Source organism: Lonchura striata, chromosome 4 (assembly GCF_046129695.1).
Source record: "Lonchura striata isolate bLonStr1 chromosome 4, bLonStr1.mat, whole genome shotgun sequence".
Lineage (NCBI taxonomy): Eukaryota > Metazoa > Chordata > Aves > Passeriformes > Estrildidae > Lonchura > Lonchura striata.
Window position 1 is genome coordinate 6,047,486 of NC_134606.1, and position 19,757 is coordinate 6,067,242.

A 19,757-nucleotide genomic window follows, 5' to 3' on the forward strand; every position below is an offset into this window, starting at 1 on the left:
CAAATTCTGTGAATCAGACTTTTCCTTTTTTAAAATATTGTCTCTTGAATGCACTTTCTTTATGGGCAAACTGAAATATTGGTGCACAGTGGTTTTATTCTCATCTTTAGATAAGGTCTTGTGTACACTTCTCTTGAAGTAATCGATCTGAAAATAAAGTATTCACACACAGAATATAAAAGTCCTTAAAAGGCCATGTATTTAGATAAAACTAAATAATGACATCAATAAACCATAATTTAGTTATCTTAATTCCACATTGAGTAGAGCAGCCTTTGTAGTTTTGCTCTTGAGACAGTGAAGTCAGCTCACCTGGCCACAAACCCCTTTCTCAAGACACAAGACTTTTTTATTTTGGTCTTGTTTTGCATCTATAGTGTAAGGATCTCTCAGAATGAATCTCTGAAAAATTGCTCATAAACATTTTTAACTCAGCCTAAGTGTTTATCACAAATTTTGTATTTCAAGTAATTTGAGATTTTGGGTTTATTTTTTTTTAATGGAAACTGCACAAATTTGCAAATTTTTCCAAGACCGCTATCTGTCCCATCTCACTTGGTGATTTCATGGAGGTGCCTAATTCTCCACCTGCAGAGAATACAGATTCCTCTTGCAGGTGGTGGGAGACTCCAGCCACGAGCTTTGCTCTCACTTTTGATCACATGGAGTGAAAGATAACAGTTCTGCTCTCTCCAGTCCTTGTGCTGTTTCATGTGGGCACCACTTTGTGTGTAGTCAGAATGTCTGGAGGGGAGAATTCAACTGGGGTGTGTGTGTGTGTGTGTGTGTGTGTAAGATTGTGATGTGTCAACCAAACTGTGTCACATCCTGAGGGCCATATTCTGGTGAGATGACACTGCTCTAGGCACACAAAGCCCAGACGTAGTTCCATCATTCCACCTTTCATATTTGTTTAGTTGGAGAGCTGGACATAAGCAAGGGATAGACAGAATTTGCCTCTGCCCATTAGTGTGCTATATATACGTGTAATGTATGTATATGTGAGAATGTGCATGAGCAGTCAGTACACAACAGCAGACACACAGCCCTTTCTCCTGTCTCAAAGCCCTCAGATGACATAAATGTCCCTGTCAGATATCCCCACTGCCTCACAGAAACATTGAACTCTTTTTTTTACCTGCTTTAGAAAGAGTGGGACATAGTCAATATGACATCATATGGAGTCATCAAAAATGACCCAGACTATGTGTTGCATGAGGATGTTCACATTTTAAACAGACAACTTGTGAATTACAGAACCTGTGTGGTACTTCTATTTTCCTGATGATCTATCACCTCTTACATCAGCCACCTGTTACCCAAAGCAGACTTAAAGTAGATAATTTTGGTTTGATATTTTTTTCTTTTTAGAGGTATTCTCCTCTTTTTTTCCTTCCTTTCTAGTCCCACTGCAAATCCACAAATTGTATTTAGCAACATTAAAAAAAACCAACAAGAAAAGGAAACATCTTACCCTTTCCTTCTGTAAATGCTTCATTCCCAGTGTTCTAAGAGAAACCTTGAAACAGGAGGATAATGATTCCCAAAACACAACCTAAAGTTTTATATAATTCAAAGGAGGCTTATGTTGATTGTCCTTGACTGCTGCCAGCTAGAATTGTGCCTGCTCCTTGATCTCCTTGTGACCACACTAATAAAGGGGATTAGCTGAGGGCTGGACTTAAAGGTTATGCTCAGAGTGGAAAACACAGAGCCATGTTCTTATCTGGTGTGTTTGCTTTGACTGACAACACAGCAGAGCTCAGTTTCTGAGGGATAATAGCCTTGCTATTTTAGAATTTTAGATTAAGCACTCAGGAAAGAAACACACACCAAAAACACCATCCCTTTTTGATGAGAGCTCTGAAACTCATATGGTTAGAATTAAGGTATAGCTGTAACAATGATGTCTGAATACAAAAATGCATGTTAACTAAATTAGCCAATGAAAGCTAAACCCCTGTCATCACACAGGACCTGCCATGGAGGATGCTGAGAGCTGACCCCACTAGAGACAAGAGAGGGCTCTTTAGAGTTGAGCTTAGAGTTGTTTATATGGCCCCATTCCCTGAGCAGTGGACACAGCCAGACCTGGTGTTGCTGGTTCCAATCCTGTTACGTGACTGTTGTGTTTAAGAGCAGATGTGATATCTGAATTAAAGTGTTTTGGAAAGACAGGGGGATAGGTAGAGGTCTATTGTCTAAAATTCATGCTAAAATTCAGATTTGTTGGTATTAAACCCCCCTGTGAGCACCAGCAGTGGTTCAGGTTCTGGTTTCACAACCCTTGGGCATGTTTCCAAGCCCACTGAAGTGTGAGAAAAGGCTCTCCTGACACCAGTGGGCTGTGTCTGTAGCCAATAGCTGGCTGTAGGACCAGGCTACACAAACTCAGCCTGTTTTGTTTCCACTGTTGTTATTTTTGTAATGTGAATGGTGCTGCTTAGATGGATTTGTGATTCTTTGAATCCCCTCTTGACACAAAGCACTGAGTGAAGAGTTTGCCATTTAGTAACAACCTCACGCACATACAGCAATGGGGTTTTTTTGCCTGCTGAAGTCTTATGAGGCCAAGAAATAGAATAAACACAAGACAAGGGAAATTGCTCCTTTTCCTCTGCACTTTGCTATTTTTTTGCCCCTTCTACCTTTTGCTGTCTTTGCTGCCTTCCAGTGGTGCCTGTCCACTGTGCAGTTGTGCTGTGAGGATGGTCCTGCAGGAGTGGGACTGCTCACACACAGTGGGCTCTTGGTGTGCTCACACAGAAGGACCCTTCTCCTCCTCTCACACCCAGCCAAAAGCCATACCCAGATGACATGAAGAGGCAGAGGCTGCTTTTGGGATGATTTGTGGGTGGCTGCTGACCCCACAAACAGCACATCCCATGAGGCACCAGCCCCAGGGAAGCATGCACAACTTCCTTTGATGGGCACCAAGGACACATTATGAGCCCCTCCTTCCACATAGCAGGCCCACCACCTCTTCATCTGATTTTTCACTTCACTCTTGGTTCAGCATCTCTCAGTTTATTTTCCTGGCACCCAGATGATGGACTGTGGCATTTTACTTCGGTGTCTGTACCAACCTGTGCCCTTTCCACAGGCAGAACTGCCTCTTTCCTTTGAGAACTGTAAATGTCATGTGGCTGTGCATTGTTATGGAAAACTGTAAATTCCAGAACAATATTTCCAAATATTTCTCAAGGGAATCCTGTTGTTCTGGCAAATGTCCAGTAACAATCCACATACAGACTTGTCCTTATTAACAGGAGCTTTTGCACTTCTAAACCTTATAGTATGACCTTGATTTATGTTTCATCACAGGACAGTCAGTGTCCAGAGCTGATGCTGCCTGGGGCAGAGGATCACAAACAATGCAGCCACACTCTATATTGCCCAAACCCAGTGTTCTTTCTGCTTAAGCTTGTCCCAGGCTAAGATCATTCTATCTGGAATGATTTCAAAGCAGAAATGGACAGTGTGATTTCTGATACTCTCCATTCCTCTGAGCAGGAGAGAATCAAAGCTGGTTTTTTGGGCTTGTGCTGAAGGACCAAAGGCTTTGCAGTTCAGAGCAAAGGTGGGGGAACATCAAGAGTCAGGATATGTTTGGGTATTCAGCCACCATCAACCAGAAATGTGTGTGAGAACAACCCAGATATATGTTGTCTGAGCTCCCAGAGAGTTAACTGTCAAAAACTGTGATCAACTTCCTTCTGTATAAAATCAGAGGCTGAACCCACAGCAGATTTCTTGAGGAAACCCATAGTTTCACAGCAGCATCCAGCCAGTGAGAGTCAGCAGACCCACTAGAAGGGTGTAACGCAGCTGCTTGCCTCTGGCCCATCTGTCTTTTCCTTTGGATGCATTTAAATCTTATTTTTACATGCTGACCCCAGTCAAGGAATTGGTTCAAGTTTAATGCTATCCCTTGCTTCCAGGTAGAGAGCAGCAGCACAGACATCAGCAATGGGACCAGGAAAGTGGAGGCCAGAGTGCAAGGGACAGTGAGACATCTGCTCTCAATAGTGCTGCTTTAAAATGACTGTGAAACTATAGAAGAACTTCCAGTGTCTCCAGTGCAGGATAATTATAACTAAAAAATATCCCACGGAGCTCAAGCCCTTTTCCTCTTCAAAAACTTTCCTTAATGTGTAGTCATTGATGCCACTATGAGAATTAAATTGAAAGGCTCAAACTGGAAATTTAGGCTGTTTCCTGGAACACAAACTGTGCTCAGGATGAAGCTGTAACTTCCCATGTTCATGAACAGTTATGAATCACCTGCTTTCACTGAAGGGTGCAATGCAACTCCCTTGGTTGCTTTCATTCTTATGGCAATTCCATCAGGATATTAATTCCTGTAGGACCCTCCTGGTTTAGGAAGTTCAGGGATGTGTGTGGATAGATTTCTTTAGAAGCTGTGTGAGTGGTTGCAGCAGCCAGACTTCTAAGAGAATTCTAAATCCACTGAGAGAATCCAGGCACATAGCCTTACAAATCCCAGTATTGCACCCTGGGTTTGTTATCATACAGCCTTTTGCACTGGGTTATGCATCCATGGCTTATCCACACTCCCAGGTCCCTCCAGTCAGGAGTTATTTCTGTTCAGTGGCCTGAGAACTGCACCAGGGAGCTGAACCTAACCCCATCCTTAACACCCATATGGACACAGCCTGGCATGAGGCACATTCCTGAGCCTGTGCTCATGCTGGTCAGTGGAGACACTCATCTCCCTGTGCATAGCAGAGCCTTGAAGTGCACTTCAAAATGGTGCCAAGTGGTTTCTAAGAGCGAGTGGCTTCACCCACGAGTTCCTAACGCTGAGCTCCTCTTTCAGTGTGCACGTGTTGCTCGGTGTGCCGACTCCTCAGAGGTGAGTGCTGGATTTCCTGTGTCCTGGTATCCATGCATCCCTTTTGGGCATGGCTGCATTCCCCAGCCTGGCTTGCTCCTGATGCTCTTGCTCACTGGGTTTCCTAACACCAGGGGGGCAAAGCAGGGGAAGGCCAGGCTGTGAGCGGGTTTGGGAGCTGTGTGTGTGCTCATGGCAGTGCTTCTCACCATACTGACCTGTGTCACCCAAGGATGGGGATTGTTCCTCTGGAGAAGGACTTCATTCCCTTATCTTCTAGAGGATGTGCCATGTCCTTGCTGTGGAGTGTAACTTCTCTGCCCTGTGTCCCCCAGTGCTGGTAAATCCACTGAGAATCCAGCAAGAGCAGAACCTCCTCAGCCCCAGCCCTGTTTTGCTGTGTTCCCTAAGGATTGGCACATGTTTCTCCATTGGTGGAGAGGACATTTGTGCTTGGGGTGAACAGGGTATGTAGAAAATCCCAGCAGCAGACCCTGATAAGACAAAACAGACTTAAACTGACTCTCCCTGATTCAATCTCTGGCAGAAGCATTTTTGAAAAATGTCCCCACTGTCCCCAGCATTTATTGTGTTTACAAACGTCTGAGTGCAGTGAATGGTTTAGCTGCCGGTGGTCTTTTCAGTGCTGTGCCAGTTAGCTGGGTTGCTAAGAGCCCAGACATGTCACTTCTACATTTTTTCCCAGTGACAGATGAAAGGAGTGGGAGAACTCCAATTTGGGCATACCAGAGGATGGGGCTGCCAAGCAGCTTGTCTGGGGAGAAAAAAGAAATACAGACTGGCAGTGTCTCCTGTTGGTGGAAGCAAAAAAACCTTTGTAACTCTTTTTCTTCTCATCTCGTGTGCTTTTTGTGTATCTTGCACACTAATCAACCTGGAAACAGCAGCAGAAGGACTGAAGGATCACAGTGGTGCCACCTGTGCCTTCCACAGCCCTGCACCTGTGCCAGAACCCTGTGCAGAGTTGGTGCCTGGAGCCTGATGGTTCCATCCTAGCACAGCCTCCTTGCACCCTGCCTGGGTGGCAAACCCACCCTTCTATTTGATTTGTTGATTTCCTTTTCTGGGTGAGTGTGCCATTGTGCAGGACAATGAAGCACGTTTAAGGTGGTATCTGTTGAAACAACCATGAAACACTTGTATTCACAGGGCATTTTATTAGAACTCTTCTAATTTTAGCCTAACCTTATTTCATGGATTTGACTTCAAAGTGTTATTTATAAAAATAATCACTGAATCCTTATGGGCTTAACAGTAATGAGATAATCTTAGGAAAGTCTTTTAATGATGCTAAAGCAGCAATCAGTCCAACGTGTTTATGAATTAGACCCAAAGTAATTTGGATCTTGTTGGAATTGTGTACCCTGTCTTTCACCTTGGCTTGTTTTACTATTCCTGCCCTCTCTCCAGCATAATCCAGTCCCTTAGACCATGTCAGTGGGGATGTGCTGAGGCTCTGTGTCAAAGAGGGCTCATTCTGTCTCCACAGGCTGCCCTTTCTCTGTCTCCAGGGCAATAGATGCATTAATGCATGGTCAGACAGTGGCCTGCCATTAAAATGCTCCTTTGTAAGTGCATCTTTGGTAGCTTGGAGAGCTGACTAAGTCACGTGAACATTTTTCAGTGCCACAAAAAGCTGGGGGAAGAAAGAATCTAATTTTGTTTACTTTGGACTAAGTTGCCTGGAGCTATTGGCACTCGTCTTCTCTTGGTGCAAACTTGAGATCTAATAGCCAATTTCAGAGTCTCATCATTAACAGTTCTCATTTCCAAAGAGTTTATAATCTAAATGGGCAGATAGTCAAGTCTTTCCTCAAGCAGGGATATTAAAATCTGCTTTAGAGCCTTGGTGCAGTCTTTTTGGCAGGAGCAATTGCATTAATGCTCTTGTAACTCAATTACATCACTCTCTGACTCACAGAAACCTCCTCAGCTCTTAGGAGAGCACAGGCTGGTGGAGCTGAAGTCCAAGCATTCTGCTCCCTAGATTATACCCTGAGAGGAGGTGTCAGGAGGATGGGGCCTGCAGGTGCCATGGAATGTGCATTTCTACAGGGCCTGAAGGCCAGGCTGAGCCCCCTGAGCTGGAGCTGTCCCTGTCACCAGTGGTGGGATTCTCTGTGCCGATGGGCTCCTCTGCCATGGAGCAGAACATGGTTCCTGTCACCAGTGGTGGGATTCTCTGTGCCGATGGGCTCCTCTGCCATGGAGCAGAACATGGTTCCTGTCACCAGTGGTGGGATTCTCTGTGCCGATGGGCTCCTCTGCCATGGAGCAGAACATGGTTCCTGTCACCAGTGGTGGGATTCTCTGTGCCGATGGGCTCCTCTGCCATGGAGCAGGGCTGTCCCTGTCACCAGTGGTGGGATTCTCTGTGCCGATGGGCTCCTCTGCCATGGAGCAGAACATGGTTCCTGTCACCAGTGGTGGGATTCTCTGTGCTGAAGCTGTTGGCTCCACAGGAGAGCCCTTTCCTGCCCAGCTGGATCACTCCCACTGACCTCATGGTCTGCACATGACAAAGCATTGATGCAATTCAGGACGTTCATCCTCCTCTGCTCTGGGCAGCTTCACTAAAACACAAGCCTGTTTGACAGATGTTCTCCAGCACATCTTTTTGACAGCTCCTCTGCCAGCTCCTCTTGCTTTTGTTCAGGGCCAGGCCTTTGCTGGTGGAACTCCTTCCAGGTTTTGACCCGAGTTTCTGATTTATCTCCTTTGTGTTCTGTGGAAAGTCAGGCTGCAGCATTCAGGAACAATAGTACAATTATGTAAGAGCTCTTTTTCCCTTTCAGAGAGGACAGAGTGAAAATCTCCAGGGATATCTGTTTGTCTTTTGGCAGTGCCTGGCAAATGCTTAAACGCTGTTCAATGTTAAACTATCTTGCTTGGGACCAACATTTAAGAAGTAACAAAATTATCTTTGGTGGTGTTCTCTCAACTAACATCTCTTAGGTGCTGTTGCAAAGACCTGGGGCATGGTTGAGAGGGAGAAACCATTTTAATTCTTGCAGAGAATAAATATATCTCTCATGAATTGAAGAATCAGCTGTATATCAGGAGAATTGTTGGGACTGCAAGTGTTTGAGGGGACATTTAATACTAAAATGCTGATCAGAAGCCTTAGGCAGTGTAAGAAATGTGGAGGGACATTAGTGATAAATGGGTCTGTTTTGGGTGTGCACTGCAGGGTTGTGCTCCACAAGGTGACAGATCAGATCACACCAACCAGCAGTGCAGCTCACCAAGGACCTCAGTGGGGCATCCACTTAATTGTGCTTTAAATAAATCACCTTATTGGTCTATTAGCTGATTCCAACCCTCAGAAGTGCACATAAGTTATTACAGTGGAAAGTGCTTTAAAAACATTAATTGACTTTATGTCAAGGGGGCTGATTGTACATCTCTGAACTAATTCAATTAAATGGTGTAGGTGGTTTTATTTTGGTTCTTAGCCAATTTTGCTTCCAGCTCTTATTCAGGGGTAACCTTGTTGAACTTAAAGAACAAGCAACAATTTTCTGTTGCTCTAGGCATTTTGTTCCTTAAAATTTTCCTGTACTAAATACTGAAGCACATTTTTACAGGGCTGGTTTGCATCACTTTGCGTTGCTATTCCTGACTAGCAATTTGTGATTTTTCTTTTTGAGATTTAAAAATAGTTTCATATATATTTTGGTTACCTCAGGGAAGAAAAAAATTTCACAGAAAATAATTTTAAGTACATTTGCATTTTATCAGCAGAAAGTTAAAACATTAATTGTTGTTCAATAAACTCCAGCTGAATGACAGATACTAGAAAAGCAAAGATGAATATTTCTGTGTTCTGAAACAATGTTCCTTCCCCCTCTGCACCCGAATGTTTTCTCCTAACAGTTTATTCTCTCTTTTTCTCTATGTAAATATTATGGGACTCTGATGTAAGTGTTACAGATTGCATGAATTTTCCTCTGAGGTGTTTGGAATAGACTAGCACTTAACAACTCACTCATTTGTGGGATGTGTTTTCATTAACGGATGACTTTGTTGATGTAATTAGGCTTGTTTCCTTTGGTTGCATTTGACTCCAGCTTTGGAAAGGATGTCTGCCTCTGTTTGGTGGTTCCTGGGCAGTGTGTGCTGGTGTAGTTGGCTGCTCCTAACTCCTTGGTTTGGCAATAAAAGCTGCTGGGGAAGTACAGGACTTGGGTCAATGTCTTTTGGAAATGATGGTGAATTTATCTTTATTGCAGGGGAAAGAAGCTGATGGCCATCGTATAATAAATATCTGTTCTCCTGTGCTTATAAAGTGGTGTGCAAACCCCTTACATGAATGATCCCCTGGAAAGGCTTAACTTTGGAGTGACTTTACCTTCCATTACAATAATACAGTACCTTGCTCTTGGTTTGTGTAGTCTGCGACTGTGGTTTTCCCCATTGCTCCTGAGGAATTGAAGTGATGGGAGACACAAATATTGTGCCTGGCAAAATAAGGGGAGATCCAGTGTCAAAGTTGCCTGATTCCCACTGTAACTGTACTTAAGTGTCCAGATTTTTCAGAGGATCTAGGTCAAACTAATTTGTTCACTTGCACTTAGAGTGGGCTGTGTCCTGACTTCTGTTGTACTCATGAAAATCCACAGGAATTTGCTACACATTTACATGGCAGCGTGGACCAGAGTCTGAACCAAAGTTATTGCTGAAAAAAACAGCACACTACTGAATCCCAGATACTGCTCTAGGAAGAGTTTTGCAAATGAAATTTCCTAGCCTTGTTGAATCATAGTCATCAAAGATTGCAATGATCTGGCCCTACGTTTCCTGTCCGTGCTGGGTTGTTCCCTGAGGTGCATTAACAACTCAAATCCCAACTCTGCAGAGCACTTTAACTTGAAATGTGCCCATTTTCAGGGCTTCCCACACAATGTGTTGGTTGTATCAGTTCCTCTGGGAGGACTTATGATGGAATGATAGGAACTGGAATTAAGAGAATTAACTGGAATAATCTGTTTCCTTAGACTGTTTACAGTCAGATTCTGGCTTGCTTTAGTGGAGAGAGTAGTGTAATCTAGTAAACACTGAAAAGGTGTTTGCAAGAGGCAGCAGCATCTTTAGTCCTGGAACACCATCCCATTTCCCACTCTGCAGCAATTCAGCCCCTTCACACAAAGATGTGGAGCCATAAATGTAACGGGTGGAGACACCTAAAGCACAGCCCACCCTAGGATGGGGAGTGAGAGTCTCCCAGAGAGAGTCAGGGCAAAGGTCTGGTGTATGATCTGTGTTTTCACACAGCCACCTCCCAGCTGTGACTGTCCCTGGGGTTGTTGGCTGTTCCCTGGAGCAGCACACACTGCTGACTCTGCCACTCTGGGGACATCTGATAGTGACCTGAGGCCTCACAGCCTCAGATCATAAAGCTGGATCTCAGAAACACACAGGAGGTCACCCAAGGCCAAGTGCTGTCCTCAAAATGCATGCTCCAGCCCTGGCAGTATGTTTTGCTCCTCAATCTTTACCTTCTCTGGTAACAAACCTTGGTGCCCCAGACCCCTTTCATTCACTTTAAACCTCCATCTCCTTTCTCAGCAGTTCCTCACATTTGTGTTTGTTCTTCTGATTAACCTCTGCTTTATATTTTTATTCACTCTCTTCACGGTGTCAGAAAATCAATTTTTTATAATGTTTTTTACCATATTCACAAAAAATAACGATTTCAGAGCTGGGGCTCACACAGCAGCCGCTCTTCAGAGATGAGTTCTCTGCCATCCCACACCAACAGAAGGCTTCCACAAATGTGGGACAAAGGCTGGCACCCCAAAGTCTGGCAGATCAACACGAGCTTGGGTTGCTCACAATACAGGTGTCCTTCCCAAGGCAGGATGGGCAGGGAGTCCTCCCTTCTTTTTCCAGGTCTTAAGGAAAGTGCCATGTGTATTAAAGATCTTCTCTCACCAATGGCCAGAAAAGGAGTGGAAAAGCCTAGGAGAGCCCATCTTCCCTTTTCCAGTTCAGTGAGGCTGAAGCTAAACTGGTTCCCATTTGGCTGGTTTTCAGTGTCCCACTCACAACGACTTGGGGCAGGGAAGAAAAGGGATCAGCCCAACTTCCAGTGAATTTTACAGACCTCTCAGCTGCAGGGATCAAAGCAGTATGTGCCAGCTTGGAGGCTGAGCTCTTATCTTGATCTTCATGGAAGCAGCTTCAGGACATGGATGTGATGTTTGGACTGGTGGGGAGAATGGAAAAGCCTGCTGTGGAGGTGACATGGTTGGCAGAGCTTGCTGGGTATCTTTTTTGCCCAGCATCTAATTTAAGAGGGAGAACAGTAATAAAGAAAACAACGTATGCTGCAAAACCATGGGATTCACAGAAGCATTATCAGGATCACAGTTCCTTCTGTTATCCAGTGGAGTGGCTGGTTGTAGAATGGGAGCAGGGCACATTGTCATGATTCTATTCACTCAGTCTCAGCAGCCAGTGTCTCCTCACTCTGGTCGCTGACCACCCTGACTCTGGTTCTCCAGCACCTCTCCATCCTGTCCCCCTCAAAGTCTTTTTCCCTGGTGAAGGCCCCTGTCTGCTCTCAGTGGCACACAGATGTGTTGTTGGGCCACTGTGCAAACCTCAGTGAGGCCATTAAGGAAAGTTCTGACCCACTTCTACTACACTTGACTAAATATTGATTTTTCTTAGGCAGGCAGCAAAGAACAGCTTCCACATCCAAGAGGGTCTAAGCTAGGCTGCTCCTGGGTAGATCACTTCCCAAGTGGAGGGATAAAATAGTAAACTAAAATATTCCTGTCCTGTTTTGCCATGTGATCTGGAGAACGTTTAATTCTCCCCACAGTTCAGTATTCACACTACAGTCCTACACAGAAGAAAAACCTTTCAGCATTATCCTGGGCTTCTCTGCAATGTGACTATCAACAACTTCAGTACAGCTGGGGAAAAAAGTCAACTTCCAGCTCTTCCTGAAGACCTGCAGTGGTATCTTCCAGCCTGCCCATGTGAATGGTGATAAAGGGGTAGAAGCACAGTGGGCAGAGGATGGTGTGCACAGGCTGCTGTCTCGAGCAGCAGCTGCATCCTGTGGGCTGAGTGATTAGCTGCTGAATTTAGTCTGGCACTGGGGAGAGCCCCAGCGACCTGCTCGTGACTTGTGGTGTTGCTGTAGCCAATTCATTTCCCCTCTATCTGTTACCCAACTGAAAGAGCTGTCGAAGAATTCAGTTCTTTTGGGCTTTAAGAATCAAAATGGATTAGTATTAGATTTTTAAGAATCGTCTTTGGTCCAGCAGACTTACAGTCAGGCTGAGACAAGAAGCACAGAGCATTATTTCTATGCATGTTCATGCAACAAAGTATAGACCCAGTAATTCTGATTAATGCCAGCTAAACAGCAAATAGTTCCACTCCTACCATGTTTCAGAATCAAAAAAGCCCTCTCAATTAAACAGAGAAACCTCCAGCCCTGCTGGTAAGAAACTATGGTGAGCAGGACACTTGGTCATGTTGAGTTCCCTCTTCTGTACCTCTTGCTTTGGGCTGGCTATTAAAAATAGTGTCTCATTTACTGTCTGTATTTAGGCAGCAAATAGATTGTGTTGTGTAACACCACCAGTCCCACAAAGATTGTGCTGTAAGTTACAAGGGTAAGAACCACCAAGTGTTTGTGGTTTGAAGTTTTGAGGCCATAAACTGCCTTCAGGAACATCAGCAGAGCCAGTGCTCCACCACATTTACTCCAGAGTGACAAAGGAGAGACTTTTCCCTGCACTGGTTTTCCAGCAACACACCCACTCGATGAGGGCCCATTCAATACCTGGTGAAGCTTTTTGAGAAGTTCAGTGGATCTCAGACTCAATGCTTGCCTTGACCACTCTCAGTTTCAAGTCTGTAAGTGCTGCTGTGTTTCCTATTTCTGCATCCCAGGCAGGTCTCTCTGTGCTTAACAGAGCACTTCAACACCCATTGGGAGCCTTCTAGAGGAAGCAGGAGATGCAGGAGCTATGGATGGAACCAGCAATTCAAGAAATCAGTTATTTTATTTATCCCTGAGCAAACAAACAAAAAATCTCTTTCTAGTGTCAACTTCTCAAACAGCAGAAGCTGTGAATTTAGTCTCAATTCTGTGTAAAGTAATCAAAGTAGACTTTATAAAGGCTTTGTAAACAAGAGCCTATTGATTTCTAACCCCACAGCTGCTATTATTAGAGTGTGATGTGTGACCCTTCTGTCTATTAATCCCTGGAAGATGCATGGCTTTGCAGTGAGTGACATCTGTGTGAATCAAACCATCACTGATTTCTTCATCCCTTGTCTTCACATTTAGGCTGCAAATGGCTGTGTTAAATAGGTGAAATAAGTGTGGACATTAGGTATGAGAAGCCACCTGAGACAAAATGTGAAACAAAAGGCTCAGTGTTCTCAGATGATGAAGAGAACGATTGTGCATCCATGAACAAAAGGCCCAAAAAGAAGGATCAGCCCCTTGAGGTACTTCCATATTCTCAAGTATCCTCCTTCTAAGATGTTCCTTGATCCTTCAGCTGGAATCTTCAACTGAACAGACACTTCTCTCTGGTCTAAACTCACTAAATACACTTTAAGTTGCTTCATGGAAACAAAAGAACTACAGGAAACACAGATCTCACTCTAATTTGCCAAAAGTTTTGCAACATTTTGTTATGGAGGAAATAAAACCTGTGTGGGAGATGCTGTAGGCAAAGACTTCTTGCAGATCTGGGCAGGGTGGATGGAGCCACAGCCAGCAGCTGAGATCTCATCCTGTGGGGAGCTGGGCTGGTTCCCTCCTTCCCTTGGCCCAGCATGAGGAGCAGAGCAGTGTGGTTTGGTCAGCAGCTGCAATCCCTTCTCCTGGGTTGTCCTACCTGTGGGGGCTTTCACCAAAGTCTGGGCTGCTCTGTTCCAGCCATGGAAAGGTGCAGCCTCTCCAGCTACTCCCAGAGCTGTCCAGTGGGCTCCCAAAGGAGCCAGAGCTGTTCATGCCCATTTAAGGGTCTTGGCTGTGCAATTAATGGCAGCTTTGCTTTAAGAGCCACATGGTTTCCCCAGGAGCAGCCTTCTCCCAAGCTGCAGGAGGTCCTGCTCCAGTCTGGCTGTGTCCCTGGGCTCCTGGCTCAGAGAGCTACTCCGAGCTGTGGAGTCAGGTGTGGTGTGGGATCCACTGCTGCTCCACACAGCAGCTTTGCTCCTCACCTCTGCTCCAGCCCTGCTTTCTGGGCACAGCCATCCCATCCAGATCTGTTGTGCTGTTGGGGATTCACCATGGGGACCTGGGGTAGATTTCAAGCTTGGAAGAGGGAGAGAAGTGTTGGATTAATCACATCTCTGTGAGAAACTACTTTGGTTTATGATCAAGTATTAAAAATGGAGATTTAGGTGGAGTCTAAACAAAACCTCACCATGCTGCAGTCCCTTGTATATGTGAATAGTTATACCTTGCTGCATCATGGGAATGCAGAAACACAGCATGGTCTTGGGTTTGAAAGTCCTATAAAACAGAAAAGTCCTTGCTTTGGTCCTGTCAGGTCCTTACAGGTAAATAGAGGTTAGTGCTACTAAGAAAACAAGGCTTTGAATTTATGTAAATGGAGTAGAAGGGCCTACCACACCTTGCAGTGCTCTTTGATGCAGTGACAGGCCTCCACACTGAGAATTCATGCCCTGTTACAACATCTCACAACCATTTCTTGTTGTGAAGCTCATGAGACACAATGCCACACCAGAACTCTTCCGAGAGAAGTAGGCACTGCAGATTAGGGCTTTTTCTTTCATTTGTTTGCTAGCCTAACTAATGTCTGTCTGAGTCTGGAGAACGGGGTTAGCCACAAGAAACCAAATTCATGGAGTTGGTGTGCCTCCTCCTGAGCAGTCAGGGCTCCTTGTAAAATCTCGGCACCAGCTGACTACAAGACAGAATTCCAATAGCTGGTTTCTAAAATAATTTCAACAGATTTTGTCTGGCCTCTTTCTCAAGCAAGAGGGTGATTTTAAAGAGCTCTACCTCATCAGAATTCCAGGCCTGGTGTCTTGGGAAGCCCTTCAGCTTTGTAATGCCATGAGCTGTACCCTCCAAGGAGGTGTGGATGGATTGGACAGGGCAGGATGGGCTGGGAGACACCAGAGCTGGCTTCCTGCTGACAGTTTGGTCTCTAGATCCATGAGCTGCTGTAAATGGCACCAGTTTGACCTGGCTCTTTCAACAGTTGAGTTATTAACAATCTTTAGCCACAGCTCTAACCAAGCACCAGAGGGGAGTGTGTTGATGTAACCTGGGTATACAACAGGCTTCTTAAAGAGATTAGTCCTCAGCTGGCCACTCATTACTGATCTTCAGGGCCAAAACTTCTGCATTACTTCATGCATGGAACAGGATCCTTGCCACAGAGGTCCCACAAAGATGGGTGAGTTATAAGGAAAAAAAAAAAAAGATGTTTCCTACTATGCCTCTGAGGTTTTGTCTTGGTTTTCTGCAGGCACCGCCTAGGACCCTTAGACCTCGCTTCAGGAAGAAAAGTACCTCGTCCTCTGCCACTGAAACAATGTGAGTGCAATGAGCCAATAGCACCAAGATCCACAGAATGTCTCTCTTCTGCCTTAAAGAGCTACTCATTCATAAAGTAGGAAACAGCAGTGGGATGGATGTGCTTTGATGTACAGCACTGTAGACATGGCCTTTCTCCCTCCTCTCTCCGCATCCTTCTGTGGCACGCTGCTGGTGTTTGTCCCTGACGTGGGTAGGACAGTCTGGCAGGCACCTGCAGGTGAGGGGTCCTGGTTTGGTTTGCAGAGTGTGCACCCACCCACAGTGTACATTTACAGTTTCATTTGTGTCTGCATAGCTCTTGCTCTGTGAATGCCCAGAGGAAACAACAATAATCAGTTACTCATGATGCTACATTGACGGCGTATTTATTTATGGCTTTATCATGGATGAAGTGGATTTGCAGAACCCATGGATTTCTCTTTCCTCCCTTCCTCCTCAAGACTGTGAATGATGTAACAAATGTCAAAGTACTTTGACTGTACAAAATGTCCAAGATTTGTTAGCGAAAGCTGAGCTGCAACTGCGTTTTTTCTGCAAGTAAATCACATGTTCTGTGAAAACCATTGTGCTAAACCCACAGAGACAGAACCACTTACAGAGGATGAGGAAGTGATATGCAAGAGAAAAAAAATTGTTTCAATGATGTAATGAAGGGAGAGTCCTAATTTCAATCAGCCTGAGCCAGGAGAGTATTTTGTGGAAAATGATGCATAGAAGAACTAAATCCCACCATTTGTGGCCAATGTTCTACTGCAAGTTTTAAAGTGTGAGCAAGCCAGGCTTGAGCAAGCTTCAGCAACAAAAATTAGAATTGCTTTAGTGATGCATTTCCAGGGGCAAACACACCTTTCTCCCCTGCTGCACCAGTGCCAGTCCCAGCACTCTGCTCTGCTGCTGAGGGGATGCTGTTCTGCTTGCATGAGCAGAGGAGGGTGCTGGGTCTGAGTTGCTTTTGGAAGCCTGGAGTTTCTCCTGTAGCATGGAATTTGGTTAGAACCACAAGAACAGAATGGTTTATTTGTATCCATATATAAATGGGAAATATAAAAGAAGAGGAAGACATGGTAGGGTTTGTGTATTTGTGCTTCAAGTTGGTGTCTCTTGTAAGTGTTGAGCATGTGAAATTCACACATAATTTAATTACCCTTTGTGTTTGCTCTTTGACCTGTCACGTAGACTAGAAAAGGATTTAGCATTATGTAGGATGTGCCATCACCAATGGATCAGCACAGGGGCTCGATGGTGTCACTGTTCATCTGGCTCAGGTGCAGCAGCCCAGGGTGCCAAAAGCCAGCTGGAGTGTGCCAGGCTTGAAGATTACTCTGAAGTGGCCTTTAAAACCATTTCTCTGCCAGGTGTGCATCCATATCCCAGCTGCCCATCTGGTGGATCCCTGAGGTCACCCCCACAGCTTCCTACATGTGTGGGGAAAAAAGAAAAAAATTATGCGCACACAGAAATGTTTATCTGACCTGTCTAGGAAATGGAAAATCAAGCAGGTGTTTCCTGTGTCTGCCACAGTGTTTGGCCTCATTACCTGAGAATTTTATTTTCATGTGCTGATTCAGTCATATTTTGCAAATTTTGAAAAATTCTTCAGAAAGTAAATTTAAAAAAAAAAAGCCCAAACAAACCTGTCTAAAGAGCAGTTACAGAAGAGTTGGTCCCTGGAAGATACTCAGCAAAAGCTTTGAGAAGTTAAGCTTATGTATTTTACTTATAAGCAGCTTTAGAGTTATTTGATTTCTTTTGGCTAACATTAAAAAGAAATAAGAAAACTGCCTGCACTGTTAGCAGAAAATAAAATCCTGTTGCAAGCAAGCCATGTTTCCCTGCTATGCAATGGGCTGCTGTAAAATAAAAAAGAAGCTGACAAGTTTGCACTCAATTATGCCAAATAACCCAAACAACATAGAGCTGCATAACATCTGACAAGTTCTAATCTCAGACACGCTGTACTAACATCGATTCTCACTAAAACTATTTAATGTGCGTCTAATCTGCTGTTTTACTGTAAACTTGACTGTTTAGCATTTCTTAAGTGCTGAGGTGAAATGTTGACAAGGGAGTTGCCTTATATCTCTCAAAGCATTCACTGTATAAATGACAAAAATAAACCTTTTCATATCTCTGGAAAAGAAAAAAATGTATTATCAACGGAGCTGTGTATTTGCTAATAGACAGATGTGAATGCCTGACCTGGTGCACTTGTGCTCCAGTGCTCTGTACAGACGAGAGCGGCCACTCGCTTTGATTCCTGGCACAGGTTGTTTACAGGGGCTGCCCCCAGCCTGTCAGTTCTGTGTCACAGCTCCCTGTGTTCATTCCAGATAAACACCACCCGTGAAGTCTTTTGTTCCAGCTTTTCTCTGGAGCCTCTGCCAAGGAGCGAGCCCGGTTCGGTGAGGCTCAGCCTTCCTGCGCTGCTGCTGACCCCTCCTGGCAAAGCGGGATGTGCAGGAACCCCTGATGGATGGATGGATGGATGGATGGATGGGTGGATGGATGGATGGATGGATGGATGGATGGATGGACGGATGGATGGATGGATGGATGGATGGATGGATGGATGGATGGATGGATGGATGGATGGACGGATGGATGGATGGATGGATGGATGGATGGATGGATGGATGGATGGATGGATGCTTTCTAGGCCTGTGTTGGAAAGGAGCAGTTCTCAGCTCCCTTCCTGTTCCACCTCTGAGTGTGCAGGCAGGTTGAACACTTTCAGATCTCCCCTCCTAAAATCAAGCAATCTTTCAGCTGATGGTTTAAAATAGCAGAGCTGGCTTAGTTTAAAACGCCCCGTTTTGGGGCCAACTGCCTGAAAAGCCTACTACTATCAGTCCTGTAGGGCAGGCAGGCACCTCCGGTGTCTCAGAGAGGGCTGAGAGAACTCTGAACTCTGAAGAGAACAGGCCAGCCCTAGGAAACAGCCTTTACCCATCCCAAGGCTCCAGTGAAACATGCATTATTTTAAGCACATAAAATTGAGGCTGAGGGGAGGGAAACTGCAGCTGGAGATGGTCTGTGGTAAACAGGCCTGGGAATGACCTCCCCAATTTACCATAAACTCATAAGCCTGGAGCAGCCAAGTGCACCCATCTGTGCCTCCTCTCCTGCCATAGGGATCAGCATCAGTGCAGCTCCAGCAGTCACCAACTGCTGAATCAGGATCACATCAAAAACAAGACAGACTTCACATGTGTCCCTGTCACCCTGGAATGAATCAACCTAAAAACCTTGTAGAAGTGCAAACCCAGCACAGAAGGGAAGAGAATCAGGCAATTTATTCCTGCTAGGAGGGAGAAAGCTGCTTGGAGACGATGCTCCTCCTGTAAACAACCTGCTGCCTCTGGCTGCTGGCGAGTCCTCGTGTTGTGATGAACCCTTGTGCTCCTCACCCACAGTCTCCCTTTTGCTGTTTCAGGCACCTGTTTTGCATCCAGCACATTTGAACTAGCAGAGAACACGTTGGGATTTGCGTTTAGACAAACTATTTAAGGCTCATAATTGTGCACTTGGTGTGATTTCTTTCCTGTGATGGGTAGAAAAGTTCTGTGATACCATGGTACACTTGATGCCTCACAAGGACGGCCATTACAACAGTATTCCAAAGGTTGATGTTTTGCTGGTTTTGTTATACTGCTTGATATACATCTTGAATAAAGTCTTAATCTTTTCTTTATTTAAAAAAAAAAGAACAAAAAACAAACCCAAACATCTTTAGTCTGTTCAATGTATCTGGCAGGCCAGAATAATCACTTTGATTGCTGTATTATTTTTATCTGAATTCTGGCTGACTGTATATAGATGTATTCACTAAGTGCTGCATGTCCTTCAGAACTTTCTGTATCATGAACTGGAAAAAGAACAAAATACAGCTACTGAACACTGAGTAACTAGTGAATTCATTGCAATGCTACAGCCTTGTACAGCAAACCACCTCTGCTATACAGGCAGCTCTGGGACTGATAACCAGGGACTGTCTGCTCAAAAATTGGTTATCCTGGAATGCTTTAAAGTATTGCTTTCATACACTTTCTGGAATATCAGCTTTGTAGAGAAAATATCTGATCCAACCCTTAGCAAAACCAGGGTCTAGTTGATCTGCTCACTCCAAACAGACCCCACAATAAATCCTTGGGTTTGTTCCAGTTATGTGTGACCAGGAATGTGCAGTATGAAGTCTATTCAGACTTAAAGGAAAAATAAACAAGAAATTACTCTGACTTATCTGCTTGAGGATGCTGTGCAGGACACAGAGAATAGATTCTACTACTCAAAAACCAACAGAGGGCACAAAACGTGAGTCCTGTAATGAAA

General features: G+C 44.7%; 1 protein-coding gene across 2 annotated transcripts in view; it reads left to right on the top strand.

Annotated features, from left to right (window-relative positions):
- REEP1 (receptor accessory protein 1) overlaps positions 1-19,329 on the top strand; it is a 65,255-nt gene extending 45,926 nt beyond the window's left edge. For both annotated transcript variants that reach the window (XM_021535723.2, XM_021535725.2), the window contains 3 exons: positions 4,841-4,876; positions 13,215-13,354; positions 15,358-19,329. In XM_021535723.2, coding sequence (XP_021391398.1) covers positions 4,841-4,876; positions 13,215-13,354; positions 15,358-15,429 — 248 coding nt within the window. In that variant the 3' untranslated portion in view covers positions 15,430-19,329. The remainder of the gene's footprint in view (positions 1-4,840; positions 4,877-13,214; positions 13,355-15,357) is intronic.
- Positions 19,330-19,757: the final 428 nt, after the last annotated feature.